General features: G+C 40.8%; 1 protein-coding gene across 1 annotated transcript in view; it reads left to right on the forward strand.

Annotated features, from left to right (window-relative positions):
• The first annotated feature begins 451 nt into the window (after nucleotides 1-451).
• The window catches only part of LOC122558886 (mitogen-activated protein kinase 14B), a 30,414-nt gene continuing 15,106 nt past the window's right edge, over nucleotides 452-15,759 (forward strand). The window contains exons 1-5 of the mRNA XM_043707798.2: nucleotides 452-640; nucleotides 7,199-7,328; nucleotides 7,435-7,493; nucleotides 11,526-11,637; nucleotides 14,890-14,919. Coding sequence (XP_043563733.1) covers nucleotides 522-640; nucleotides 7,199-7,328; nucleotides 7,435-7,493; nucleotides 11,526-11,637; nucleotides 14,890-14,919 — 450 coding nt within the window. The 5' untranslated portion in view covers nucleotides 452-521. The remainder of the gene's footprint in view (nucleotides 641-7,198; nucleotides 7,329-7,434; nucleotides 7,494-11,525; nucleotides 11,638-14,889; nucleotides 14,920-15,759) is intronic.

The raw sequence follows: 15,759 nt of genomic DNA on the forward strand, positions 1-15,759 counted from the left end.
GTGACGCAGGAACCCGTGCTCTACGGTCTGTTCCCCGGGACACATACCGAGGCGAATATCAACTGTGTCTGCAGGATCATCAACTCAGTGAAAGACACTTTCCGGGCGGTCCGAAACCTGTTGGTCTTCCAGCTGAAGGAGCTGACCCCGACTGAGAGTTCAATCCATAACACAACTGAGAAAGGTGGGCACTGCAACCCAGTGCCTGAGGGGAAAGACAAGAGTTGCAACTGGGGAGGGATTCGCTTTCTGTTTTTGAATGGGGGTGACTGTGAAAATGGGCACCCTCTGCATAAAAGCTTCCCTGTGGTTTCAGGAGAGACGGGCAGCAGGAAGGAGCCGGAGCTGGAGTTGAAGGTGGATGTGGAGGTGGAGCTGGAGCTGGAGCTGGAGATGGGGATGGGGATGGGGAATGCTTACGGCCCGTGTGCGCAATCGCAAGTAACTGGCGAAGTGAAACTCACCTGAAAGTGCACTCGGGCAGTTCCGGCTGTGCAGCCTTGGGGGAAAAGGTCAGGCACATGGGGACCCCGGTCAGGAAAGGCTTTTACAGGCAAGAGCTGAACAAGACCGTCTGGGAAGTGCCGCTCAGGTACACCGACCTGACCCCGATAGGATCAGGGGCGTATGGAAGCGTGTGGTAAGTGGGCATCAGTCCCTCTAGTTACCTGATTGTATTGGCTTAGGGGTGAAATATTTTTTAATATGGGGATCTTCGGTGGTTGAGTTGAAGGCGATGAATTTTCAGACAGTGGGTGTTTGAGATTTAGACAGCAGACAACAACAAATAATATATAGTATTTATTTAAAAAAAATTTAAACTAGCAACGCAATCTGTGTGAACGGTGCTGTGTAGGGGCTCCAGACACAAACCATGCGTAAACAAACGGACAACTTCTGCATTCTGACAAGGGTGGGAGTAAGATTCTCCCCCCCCCCCCCCAGTGTCAGTGGGACCCTCAGGAGGGGGTGCTCAGTCTTGGTAAATGCCTCTCTCTTCCCCACGCCCATTCAGGGAGTTGATGTCAAGGATCTAAACATTTACAACTTGTCAACTTCAAGTAGAAAAAAAGTTGGTAAACAACATCAACAAATGTCATAGAAAAAGTAAGAGTACATAGTTGTTGAAAGAGGGAAGGGGGGGACAGGCGGCACGGTGGCTCAGCAGGTTAGGTGCATTAGTCAGGGTAAACATATGATTAAATGGGTCTGGGTGGGTTACTCTTCGGAGGGTTGGTGTGGACTTGTTGGGCCGAAGGGCCACTGTAGAGATTCTTAATTTCGGAATTTCATTAATTAGATTAGATGAGATTAGATTACTTACAGTGTGGAAATGGGCCCTTCGGCCCAACAAGTCCACACCAACCCGCCGAAGCGTATACCACCCAGACCCATACTCCTACATTTACCCCATCACCGAACACTATGGACAATTTAGCAAGGTCAATTCACCTGACCTGCACATTTTTGGATTGTGGAAGGAAACCAGAGCACCCGGAGGAAACCCACGCAGACACTGGGAGAATGTGCAAACTCCACACAGAGAGTGGAGAATGGGGAAAGATGACGGGTCTTTCGGGTGGTGGGGGTTGGGGTCTCGTTATATGTGTCTGGTATCTATTTCAGACGTTTGCCTGTCTGCAGTCTTTAAACCAATATACGTGTGCCTCTCACGTTTTAGACTTTGGACTTTTCTCTCTCAGAAGCACTGTCAAGGTTGGGCTGTATAAATACAGGGGAGGAGGTGATACAGCCATCAAAGCTCAGCCACATGCCAACCCAACTACCAACTGTTTCTCCACTCCTCTGAACAATTTAAATTCAGCTCCCTCTATGCCACCCCAGTTTGAACCTGTTCCCCCTACTATTGCTGTGGTTTGAATCAAACATTTAGTAGTTAACCTCACTGTACACTCATCTCTGTCTGTGCTTTGGAGCAGTTGAGAAAGATCAGGGTTGAATTCAGTGGATGTGTCATTGAGCACCACAGGAGATTTATTATTCAAAACTGGATCTAGAACAGAGATGTCTCAGTCCTACTTACCAGCAGCCACATCCACAATAATGATGGCACAATAACACCACAGTATTAGACATAGAGTAACAAAGTCCCATTGTCACTAATGCGAACACATGCCAAAAAATTAAAATGTTCCAATATTACTAATGGGACCAGGCTAATGCTCCTGCAGTGTTTATGTGCTCACAGCATCGGCATCATGAGTTCAACAAATCTGCCCCTTTGGAGCTGGCACCAAAGCAAAGCAAGCATGGACCTGCCATCCCCACTGGTCTGCCTGATATATAGAGACACAATCCCACACTACAAAGTACTCTCTCAATGCCTTTGGAAATGCTTACTGAATTAGTATGCACGCAGAGCTTCTCAGGACAATGAGCCACATGCGATAAATGAAGTCATATCCTGTGAACATGTGCAAAAAACAAAATCAGTGAAATGAGGAATCATAAAATTAAGAGGCTGTTGCAGGTATCTATTCTGCTACCATGTGATGCCAAGCTCATCTGTCTTGTAACGTCCTTATGTATCCACGGTAACTCATCTGCAACAGCTTTGTGATATCCATCATCTACTGACACTGAGCTTGACTTCCCCTTTTTGCTGCCCTGTACTTTATCTTGTTGAAGAAATCTCTGTAGCTAGGCAGTTCTGGTCGAGTGGCTGAACTACTGATATTTCAATGTCACTTTTGCTCTTGCCATTTATAATACCTCGTCATTTGCCTTATGGGCTGTATGGGATTTTTCACGTTTGTCTCAGCATCCACATTTCAAAATCCTCTACTTCCTTTCTTTGCTTATTGTTCAGGCTTTACTTATTGTTCAGGGGCACAGAATAGAATTTATCATCATATGAGTTTTTACTTGTTCCAAGCTTATCTTTTCTTGTTGTTAATGGATCCTTTTGTTTTCACAAAATTTTGTCTGCTTTACTAATATCTTCTTCACACAGAGTCATAGAGCTGTACAGTATGGAAATAGATTCATCCATGCTGACTAGATATCTTAAATTAGACCCATTTGCCAGCATTTGGCCCGTATCCCTTGAAACGTTTCTAGGCCATATACCCATCCAGATGCCTTTTAAATGTTGTAATTGTACCAGCCTCCACCATGTCCTCTGGCAGCTCATTCCGTACATGTACCACCCTCTTTGGCCTAAACAGATGAACTTATCTATTTATTCTAATGTGATAACCATCCATTTCAATTTTCATTCCAGTTTCTTCTAATAGATTCCATCTAACTACTATTGGTCTTGTCTTTTTGGCTTTTGAGTTCATACTCAAAGCATATTCTAACTTTCTAGATTTTACTTGATCTCTGATTTTTTTAAGACCTCTTCCAATTCTGTAATTAGTGCCAAGTCGTCAATATACTACATGTTCTTGCCTTCAATTTTCATCCCAGATGTACATCTAATTTTCTTAAAATTAGTTGTGTACAGATTGTATAATTTTGGCAAAGCCTTATTGTACTCCACCTTTCATTTGAAACATTTCTGATTGTCCCTTTTCGAGCCTGGTGTTGCCTATTGGTCCCATTATAGGCCCTGGAGAAATCTCACATCTTTACTGTCAGTTTCAGCAAATTGTCTGTCCACCTTTGGCAATCAACAGGACTGAATACATTTTCATTGTTAATGAAACAGAAGTAAATTTTGTTGTTTACTTCTAAATATTTATCAACAATTGCTCCCTTTCTTGATTCTACTCTGGGTCAAACTCCAGACTGTATCGTCAGTTTTTGCTTTAAATGTGTCATTTTTTTTCCTGTCATGATTTTAAAGATCACTTTAATCAGATGATTCTTAAGCTTATAGTTCTGAAGTGATTGCAATCCGTTGTTTAGGTTTCATAATAACTGAATGAATAAGTAATGTTTCAAGTCACTTGGAATGTAGACTTTGGTGTATGTTTGATCACAAACGTGTCTGTTTCTCCAAGAGTTTTTGGACCTCCTGGTATTACTTCACCTAAACCTGGAGCTTTACCATAATTAACAATTACAAACTTTTAACTCATCCTTTAACTTTGAAGTCATAATGTTTGGTCTTTCATTTGCTTTCATATCTTGAGGACTCCCTTGATTTAGATCATTATACAACCCACATGTAGACTGTCAAATATTTAGTTTCTGTATCCCTTCTAAACAATATTTTACCATCTTTGCCCATTATTGATTATTATCTCTTGTTAGTCCATTTGTCAAAGATTTCACTTTCTAGTGTATAAGCTTCATTTTATGATTTCTTTTCACTTCCAGCACTTTATTACAAATCTTTAATAGAACTTCCTCTTTAGCCTACCTACATTTTTTTTAAAATTCAGTTTCGTTGTACTTTTTTCCCCTTTTTCTATCATCATTGCTAGTTTCTCCTCAATCATCTTGTCACTTTTTCTTTTCTATTTTAGTGAGATTTGCCTTGCAGCATGATGTATACTCTTTATCATGTTGTTTCATTTTCTTGCAAGGGATGTTATATGTTAACTCATATTGTACAGTATGCTCTCAGCCCAGTGTAAAATAATACTCCCTCAGTAAGCAGTAACCCAATGAGTCATATGGAATAAATCTCGATCTTCAGTATGTATCTAGTGAGATATATAGCATAATCTTGGAATATCCTTTACATCACAGTAACATTTGCCTTCGCTTCATTTGCCTAGACTAGTAACCCAGAGCCCAGGGCTAATATGACATAGGTTTAGGAGTATGACAACTAGGAGACAATATCTGAGATCAATACTAAGATACACAAAATACTGGCAGAGTTGGATAGTACAAAATGAGGGAATAGTAAATTAAGAGGTGGGATCAGGAAAATGGATAAAAGGAATACAGCTTAAATCAGAGTTGCTGTGCATGTATGTGAATGCATGGAGGGTGGTTAGTAAGATTGGTGCAGATTGCCAGGTGGAAATACAATATTGTGACTATAATAGAGACCTGGCTCAAGGAATACTGGGTGTTAATATATGATATTCAAGAAAGATAGAAAAGGAAGAAAAAGGGAAGGGGACACAGTATTGACCAAAGACAGTATTGCAGTGCTGGAGACATGTCCAAAGGGAATAGGGACCAAATCTGTTTGGCTTTAGTAAAGGACAAATGAATATTCAATTCCATTGTAGTCTACAGACCACTCACTGGTCGGAGGAGATTGAGAAACAAATTTAAGGAAAATATTGTGAGGTGTAAGTATGATAAGGTGGTTGTACTGGGGACTTTAAATATCTGAATACAGACTGGGGTAATAGTAAGCAAAGAACACAGAGGGGCAAGAGTTTCTAGAATGAAAGTTTCCTGTAGTACTGTGTGCTAGTGTAACAAAAAAGGAGGCACTGCTAGATCTGATAGTTGAAAATGTGACAGACATGTAGACCAAGTATCAGTAGGGGATTAGTTAGGGCACAGTGATTATGGTGGTTGACAATGAAAGGACAAAGAATAAACCAAAATAAAAATAATTAACTGGAAGACAGCGAAATTCAAAGGGATAAGAATGGATCTGAACTAGATAAGTATGAGTCAAATGTAGGTAGGAAAAACAGAGGCTGTACAATGGGTTGAATTGAATTAGGTTTATTATTATGTATTCATATGAATGAAAGGTTTACAAGTTCCACACTTATGATGCCATCTTAAGTCAAAGGTACCTCGGTACAGAAATTTGGTATCAGTACAGATTATTGGCTCACCTTCAAGGCAGAAATAGTTTGGCACATTAATGATATATTCCCTCCAAAGGACAAGGCAGAATAAATAAAGCTAGAAAAGATTGTTGAGAATGGTTCTAGGAATGAGAATTTTATTTGTGAAGATAGATTGGAATTGTTAGGACAGTGCTTTTTTGGAGAAAAAAAATGACAAAGAGGAGATTTGACAAAGGTATTCAAAATCATGAGATTTCTTGACAGAGTAGCTTGGAGAACCTGTTCTCACTTGTCAAAGAATGTAGTAAGGGGGCACAGTTTTAAAGTGATTAGAAAAGTGAAGCATAAGTGATATGAGAAAGATTGTTTTGGCACAGTCAATGATTAGAGTCCTAGAGCCCAGAATGCATTACCCTAACCTGTAGTAGCAGCAAGTTCAATCAATGCATTCAACAGAGAATTAAACTCCAGAAAGGAAGAAATGCAGGGTTACGGAGCAAGGGCAGGGAAATGGCACTAAGTGAATTGGTTATTTGGAGCTGGTGCAGATATAATGAGCCAAATGGCCTCCGTCTGAGCTGTAACAATTCTGTGAATTTCTAATCCCACAATAAGACCTGCAGTAAATTCAAACTTAGTTAATTAAATAAATCTCAAATTTAAGACACACTTGTAGAAAGCACCCACGGGGGAAAATGAATTTAATATTTTCAGGTAAATTGTTTTTACCTCAATGTTTTGTAACTTAAAGCAGGTAAGCAACTGATATCTCCTTAAATCATGGAAGAAAATCAATTCTTCAATTCTAATTAATGTTACTAAATTTACACAGATATAAACTGAAGACAAATATGATGCATTTTGCAAAGTCATTTCACCTGTTTGTTCTTCACAATGTCTGATTTCCGCTTAATGTACTCTCACAGTGAGATTGGAGAGTTTGTACTTGACAAATAATGGGGCTGAAGTCTTGTCCTATGATTCAGTGGAATATTGTATTTCAGCTCTTGCCACCATACTTCATCAGACGGATATGAAACTTGAAAGGGTTCAAAAAGGATTTTACAAGACAGTTACCAGGATTTGGAGGGTTTGAATTATACGGAGAGGCTGAATACGCTTGGGCTATTTTCCCAATAGCTTTGGAGGCTGTGGGGTGACCTTATAGAGATTTTCCCCATGATAGGGGAGGGCATTGGTTTAAGGTGAGCAGGGTAAGATGAAAAAAGGGCCTAAGGGGCAACTTTTTCAGGCAGAGAGTGGTATGTGTGTATGGAATGAACTGCCAGAGGAAGTGGTTGAGGCTAGTACAATTACAGCATTTAAAGGCATCTGGATGGGTAGATGAATAGGAAGGGCTTAGAGGGATATGGGCCAAATGCTGGCAAATGTGACTAGATTAGGTTAGGATAGCTGGTCAGCATGGATGAGTTGGAAGAAGGGGTCTGTTTCTGTGCTGTATATCTCTATGACTCCATGAGAAAGCCTGATAATGTACTTCTTGTTCCTATTTTGTACAGTTCAGCTATTGACCAGAAGACAGGAGAGAAAGTTGCAGTAAAGAAACTGCACCGACCCTTCCAGTCTTTAACTCATGCCAAGCGAGCATACCGTGAACTCCGGCTGCTCAAACATAACAAACAGGAAAATGTGAGTTTGGGTCATGAGCCTTAGCAAATGAATGCTGAGCATAATGACATCTTAACTTTGTTCATGTTTCTTGTATGTCTTTTTAAAGTCAGTCTTGTTTTTGCAGGTCATTTGTTTGCTCAATGTCTTTTCACCAGAAGACTATTTACATACATTCCAGAGCTTGTGAGTACATGCAGCACGTTTGAAAAAAATGCCTTTCTTCTTGTGGTGTTGTGAATTTCAACATGACATGTACGATCTTGCAATACGCCATAAGCAGCAATCAAATAGTGGGGCATTTACTCATGTTCTCAGTTCTCCCTGCCTTTGCTGCACACATAACTGAATTGCAAATCTCCATTGCATCACAAAAAGAAACCTTTTCCTTTCTGATAGATAGGAGATCAGAACTGACAAAGCAATTAACCATCAATTCTATGCATTGCTGAATGTTTTAGAGCAATTCTAATGCCCATCACCTTCCTGTCAAGACATCCACACACTGTTCTTCCTCACCAACAGGTTGCATGCAACTTTGATGTCCCATTCAACTCTTAAACTGACCTTCAAGTTCCATATTCTTTCAGTCATCGAGACCGTCTATTTGCACCTTTTAAAGAATTGTCTGCTTCTGTCTGCTCTCTCACCCTTAATTAATGACTTTGCCACCTCTAGGCCTGATGTCTTACCTTGCTTTTGTCAATGGCCTTGTTTTGAGTTCATTAATGGGATGAGGACACCACCAGCAGTTGTCCATTCCTAATTGCCTCTTGAACTGAGTGGTTCAGTGGACCATTTCAGAGAGCAAATAGGAACTGAGCACATTACTGTGAATCTGTAGATCAGACATATATGGCAGATTTCCTTCCCCGAAGGGCAATAGTAAAACAGATCAGTTTAGCAACAATAACCTCGGTTTTATGGTTAGCATTACTGAGATTTATTTTCACATTTCCAAAATTCCACCAATTAATAAGGTGGGATTTGATCCCATGATCTACAGCAGTAATCTGGGTCTCTGCATTACTAGTCCAGTGACATTACCACATAGTCATTGCCTCTCAGTTCTATACAAACAGCAACTTGCTCATCCACCCACATTCTATCTGGGTGTTCTGTCTTGTTCAGCAGCACCTCCATTGGCTCCCCTGTTCCCCGCAGCATTGAATTTGAAATCTTCACAAGCTCCATGCAGCACCACCCTCCATACCAATCCATTCTCCTGCAATCTGCTTCCCTATCCAAGCCCTCCAGACTCCTTTACCTGCTTTCCTTTGCCCCCCCCCCCCCAATCCTATTTCATTCCACTTTCTATAGCACAGACTCCAGGTGTCATGGCTACCACCTTGGTCCAGCTGGCTATGTCTCTCACCACTTTCAAAAACCTTCTGAAAATTTACTTCTTAATGCCTTCGGACCCGAACACCACCTCTTGCTCAAAGCCTGTTTATGGCAATGTCTTGGAAAATTTTACTATGTGAAAGACATTATGTAAATATCCTTGATGGGGATATTATGAGACCCAATGGAAGACAAAGGAAATTAAACATAAAAGTTAAGAAAGAGCCATTTAATCTCTTTCTCTCACTTTATTCTTCTCTGTCTGTCTTTTGTTTTTACCGCTCAAACGTTCCCATGTTTAGATCCGTGAGAATATTAACACGCAATAGTTTTGGGAAACAGATTAAGTGTTTAGTTACATGATCCCAACCACCTCCACCCTCTCCTCCCCCAAAGCAGGAATGTAGTGATTGCATAAACTCTCACATTGTCGCTCTGTGTGGCTTTGCTACAACATGCTGAGAAAGTATTGATGCGGATGATGTGAATACAAGCCAAAACAACTTTAACCTTTCATGGGCTGTGGGTACCATTGACAATGTCAATATTTGTTGCCTAATTACCCTTGAACTGAATGGTTTGCTGAGTGTCAGCCATATCACTATGGGTCTAGAGTCACATACAGATCAGACCAGACTAGGATGGCAGATTTCCCTCCCTAAAGCACAGCGGTGAATGAGATACATCTTTGCAACAATCAATGATAGAATATGGAACATTACAGCGCAGTACAGGCCCTTCGGCACTCTATGTTGTGCCGATCTGTGGAACCAATCTGAATCCCATCTAACCTACACTGTTCCATTTTAATCCATATATTTATCCAATGACCATTTAAATACCCTTAAAGTTGGCGAGTCTACTATATTAGCAGGAAGGCGTTCCACGCCCTTAATACTCTCTGAGTAAAGAAACTACCTCTGACATCTGTCCTATATCTATCACCCCTCAATTTAAAGCTATGTCCCCTCATGCTAGCCATCATCATATGAAGAATAAGGCTCTTGTATCCAACCTATTTAATCCTCTGATTATCTTAAATGTCTCAATTAAGTCACCTCTCAACCTTCTTCTCTCTAATGAAATCAGCCTCATGTCCCTCAGCCTTTCCTCATAAGACCTTCCCTCCATATCAGGCAACATCCTAGTAAATCTCCTCTGAACTTTTTCCAAAGCTTTCACATTCTTCCTATAATGCGGTGACCAGAACTGTACGCAATACTCCAAGTGCGACCGCAGCAGAGATTTGTACAGCTGCAACATGACTGCATGGCCCTGAAACTCAACCCTTCAACAAGTAAAACCTAACACACTAAGTGCCTTAAACAACCCTATCAACCTGGGTGGCACCTCTGAGGGATCTATGTACCTGGACACCGAGATCTCTCTGCTCATCTACTTTACCAAGAATCTTACTATTAACCCAGCAATCTTTATTCCTGTTGCTCCTTTCCAAAGTGAATCACCTCACACTTTTCTACATTAAAATCCATTTGCCACCTCTCAGCCCAACTCTGTAGCTTATCTACGTCACTCTGTACATCCTTCAGCACTATCCACAACTCCACTGACCTTAGTGTCATCTGCAAATTTACTAATCCATCCTTCTATGCCCTCATCCAGGTAATTTATAAAAATGACAAACAGCAGTGGCCCCAAAACAGATCCTTGCAGTACACCACTAGTAACTGAACTCCAGGATGAAGATTTCCCATCAACCACCACCCTCTGTCTTCTTTCAGCTAGCCAATTTCTGATCCAAACCAGTAAATCATCCTCAATTCCACCCCTCTGTATTTTGAGTGATAGCCTACCTCATGGAAAATACCTTCTCTATTTATCCTATCCATACCCCTCGTGATTTTATAAACCTCTATGAGGCCGTCCCTTAGCCTCTGACGCTGCAGGGAAAACAGCCCCAACCTATTCAGCCTCTCCCTATAGCTCAAACCCTCCAATCATGGCAACATCCTTGTAAATCTTTTCTGAACCCTTTCAAGTTTCATGACATCTTTCCTATAGCAAGGAGACCAGAATTGCATGCAATGTTTCAAAAGTGGCCTAACCAATGTCCTGTACAGCCTCTCAATTCCTATACTCAATGCACTAACCAACAAAGACAAGCATACCAAATGCCTTCTTCACCACCCTGTCTACCTGTGACTCCACTTTCAAGGAGCTATGAACCGCACTCCAAGGTCTCTTTGTTCAACAACACTCCCTAGGACCTTACCATTAAAGTGTATAAGTCTTGAACTGATTTGCCCTAGCAAAATGTAGCACCTCTCCTTTATCTAGATTAAATGTCATCTGCCATTCCTTGGCCCATCAGCCTATCTGATCAAAGTCGCATTGTAATCTGAGGTAACCTTCTTCGTTGCCCACTATACCACCAATTTTGGTATCACCTGCACGTTTACTAACTATTCCTCCTACATTCACATTTAAATCATTTATATAAGTGACAAAAAATAATGAAGCCAGCGCTGCTTGCAGGCACATCGCTGATCACAGGCCTCCAGTCTGAAAGTCAACCCTCCACTAACACCCACGATTTTCTACCTTCAAGCCAGGTTTGTATCCAAATGGCTAGTTCTCCAGATATTCCTTGCTAACCAGTCTACCATTCTCAGTCCAATGAATGGAAGACTGCCAGAATTTTTACCCATTGATCATCGATCAGAAATAAAAACAACCCTGTTTTGCCTTAGGGTTGCCAAAAACAGTAAATATTACAAATGAAAACTTTACTTCCAAAAATAATTTAACGGAAGAATATAGGAATGTAAAGTTTTAAAATGCATCTGAAATTGCTGAAAGAAATTCAATGCTTATGTGTGTCTGTGTGCATGTGTGTGTACATTCTATTCATAGTTACCTGGTGATGCCTTTTGTGGAGAGAGACCTCAGCCATATCCTGAAAAGACAGAAACTCTCTGAAAGTATGGTGGTGTTTCTTCTTTATCAGATTCTCTGTGGATTGAAGGTGAGCAGAATGAGGGCTGACAGAGACGGGGTAATGGAACAGGGTGAATGTAGATCCAGCCTCAAGCACGATTGTTGTCATGGTGAGGTGAGGAGGGGAAGAAGGTTGACAGTTTGACAGTTCCTTGGGGATGACACTGACCTCAACACAGAAACAGAGTTACCTTATCAGATTAGTGGATGTTAGTGTAGCCAAACACTATAGTAATGCCCAACCCGCTTATTGCTTTGTTCTTCTGTTATTTTCCCTAATTCACCTGAAGGGTTTTATGGCCATCACTGGGTTCCAGTTCTGTAGGTGCTGATCATTGGCTCACCCACTATTCATGTGTGAGACTGGAGGGTCGTTGTTGGCAAACTGCTCGATTGTACAGGTGCAATCCAGTCCCCACCCAACAGATGAGGGGAGTTGATGTCGACGATCCTCCACATTCTACCTGTGATATGGAAGGTGAACGCTCAAAGGCCAATTCACCACTTAATTAGTGAATTGAGGGCTTCTTCCAGTGGCTGCTCTCATTTTACCACTGGCAGATGGGCACAAAGGGAGACTGCCTGGTGAATCTAGATAAAGCAGCCTCGCCTCATCATGGCACTGACTGTTCCTATGACAACATTCTTCCCCATCCTTTTAACTCCTCACATCGCGCCACCCCCTCTTCTTATGACCTGACGGGTTAATCCATATGAATACCCTGCAACCTCATGTACATTCTTGCAATGGCAGTTTCCTTCCTTGCATCCTGGGCTGGGTATAGTCCCAGTGGTGGCCACTGCCTCCCAAGGGTGCAGCTGAGATTGAAGAGGTCTTTGTGCTTCCATTTTAGGGTGCCACTCTCCCAAATTCCAGAGGGAAATCATGGCAAAGCGTATGCCTGAACCAAACTTCTTTCCATCTCTGTTATTTTAACACTTCTGTAATAACTGAAGTTGAATCCAAGCACACCGAAAGCTATTTGGGTAATGTGATAATTATAAAAACATTGGTTAAGACTAAATGATGGCAACCATGTTTTTAACACTCTAATTTACCCACGATGCCTATCAGTATTTTGAGAAGTGGGTTTCTGGATTTGTTCTTAATAAATAATTTAATTTTATTTAATTTGAATTGAATGACTGGTTACACTTAAAACAGAAGGCAAATTGTCTCCCCATCTTCCACTACAATCCTCCTCAGTGATTCAGCTTCTAGTTATAACTCTATTTCAGTTCCACTATGAATGCTGAGTTGGCATTGGGAGCAGATGTCAACGTGGAGAAAAAGGAGTTGAAAAGTTTATTGTGAATAAAAAAGGCTTTTTGACATGTCTGGCAGTGACACGAGTTGATCTGCCAGCAAAAGCCTCTTCATCCCAAACTAATCAGCTCACTAGTTCTGCTGAATTGAAAGGAGCACACATGTTAAAGATTCCCTGAGGGCTAGTGGCCTTGCTATTGCGCTATGGAAGACCAAGCCTTCTGCCTAATTCAGGAAGTAAATTGCCCTGAAGCACCCCTCAAGGATGGCTATGGAGCAGGAGTCCTGTGTAGTGATATAAACACAAATGGCTGTAATTCTATACATATCTTTGAGTACTTGGTAATCTGCACACTTTATAAACTCAAAGCAATCTTTTAACAGATTGCATTGGATCCTTTTCTCGTACAGATGATTTCTCACAGAATCTCAGACTTTGACACTGAAGAAAGGAGAAGGGGGGGACAAGTAAAAGGGGTAGAGTAAGAGGGAATTCAATGGATTTAAATGATATAAAATCATTTTATAGAGAGAAAATTTGAAACAAAGTGCATGCATTCATTGAATGAGCTGTGAGGTTCCTTTGGTTGCCGACTGACATTGTGCATTTTGGGTGAGACTGCAGGATCAGACAGATTACCAAATGCACACCACAGCCTTGCATTTACGTTGTAGAATTTGCTGAAGTCTCCCCAGGTCCCCTCAGGTTAATTATGGATAGCCGTTAAATGCTGACCTAGCCAGTGGGTTAAAAAAAAATTAGCAATCAACAATGCAGCTTCCCTTTATATTAGATCAAAGTGTGAAGCAGATGTTGTGATTACTCAAATAAAAACTAATAAGTTTCAGATACTGGAAATCTGAATTAAAAACAGCTATTGTGCAGAAACTCAGTGGGTCTGGCGGCAACTGTGAAAAGATAAACAGGTTGATGTTTCGAATTCAACATGACTGTTCGGAACTCCCCTCATGCAGGTGTCCCATACACTCATAAAGACACACATGGCTGTAATTTTGCAGTATATCTTTGAATACATTCCTTATAAACCTAAACATGATCTACGTGCCTGAACCTGAGGGACGTTCTGAAGAAGAGTCACATTGAACTCTGTTTTACTCTCCACAGATGATGCCAGACCTGCTGAGTTTCTCCAGCATATTCTGTTTTTCATATCAGATTCTTTGATCATTGTATGTGGCATATTAATTTTTGGCTATGTGTTTGAATGGTATATCATGTACTATATTGATTTTACAACATATTACAAATAAAACACCATGATCATCGACATGGTATATCCCTTTCACAATATATGTTAATGAATCATAAACTGTGGATAATAATTATTTTGTTAAACAAGTCTATTATGGCTGTTCAACTTTTGTTTAGCATTACAGGTGCAATATCCAAATATCTCCATGCTTATTATTTAGTCTCAAGGTAATGGGACATTTTATAGCCTTTTTTCTTAAAGTTGGAAACATCCGTTTTTACCAAATCATCACTGGAAAAAAATCTAAGAGTTGAAGTTTTTAGAAGTCCCTAATTATGTCTGCTTGGCATATACTACAGCTGCTTATTCAGTGGAAGTTTAATCTTCAGTGAAGAATTGGACATCCTCATACACAATGGCATTAGTGGAACTTATCTTTGTTTTTAAAAAAATCCTCCCCAGATCTGAGTGCACTGGTGTGCCCCATGTCCACTCAAAATACAGTGATCTGCATTTTGAATCCTAAAAGTGGGTCAAATTATTCATTCAAAAAGAGGACCACATTTTAGATTAGATTCCCTACAGTATGGGAACAGACCCTTCGACCCAACAAGTCCACACCGACCCTCCGAAGAGTAACCCAGCCAGACCAATTCCCCGACCCTGTATTTACCCCTAACTAATGCACCTAACACAATGAGCAATTAGCATGGTCAAGTCACCTAATCTTTCATCTCGATGTCATGGAGTGAGGCTTTTACTTTGATATTTACTAATATTCTGCCTGGTTTTTCCACAGTACATCCATTCCGCTGGGATTGTGCACAGGGTAAGGCACTTTTTTTCATAACCCTTTGCAGAATGTCACCTTGGGATTCATAACAGGGGATGATGAATATAGTTTCTCCTAGCAGGAAGTAATGACCACCTCAGATAACATTATCCTTCTGCATGGTCTATTTATACCATAAGTAATAGTACAGTAATATACAAGTTATTTGCAAAAGGACTATTCCAAATTATTCAATTGATCGACTGCACAGTATCTTGCTGAATCCCTGTAAAATGACACTTTTGTGTGAATGCTATTCAGGTTGTCTCTTTTAAGAAAAGAAATGCTCCCAGCCTTTTTGAGGCTTCTGCAGATCTGAGATCCCAAGCCACACTGTTGCTTAGTTGGTGTTGCCACAAATTGGATGTGATCATCCCTGGCTTTTCACCATTCCTGATGAAAAAGAATGGAATATCCCTCATAGAAGAAGATGAATCCAGAGCCTCACTGTTTACGTTTCCAACCAGAGAATACCAACGAAAATCTCAGTCCAAACCTACAAGAAATCTGACCGAAGCATCCATAGTCAAATTTCAGCTACAGTTGATAGGAGTTTCCAACCAAACAATCCAAGATTTCATCCCAGACTGAGAATCAGTCCAAGTCAAGTGGAAATCCTAACCATAGCTTGAGTTTAAAACCAATTGACCATTGCTCTCTATGATGATTGGAAAGGATTTTTTGAGCAGTTTTACTAAAATTAGCAAATGAGAAAGATAGTGCTTCTTCTATGGAGATAATTGATGCCAAAATGTTGAGATTATGATTATGTCACCATTGTCCTTTCAGACCATCGGGCTGCCCTCTCATTGGAGAAAGATGACTGGCTGGTGATTT

Source organism: Chiloscyllium plagiosum, unplaced genomic scaffold (genome assembly GCF_037043375.1).
Source record: "Chiloscyllium plagiosum isolate Xiang-an unplaced genomic scaffold, Cpla_swu_hap1 HiC_scaffold_14, whole genome shotgun sequence".
Taxonomy (NCBI): Eukaryota; Metazoa; Chordata; class Chondrichthyes; order Orectolobiformes; family Hemiscylliidae; genus Chiloscyllium; species Chiloscyllium plagiosum.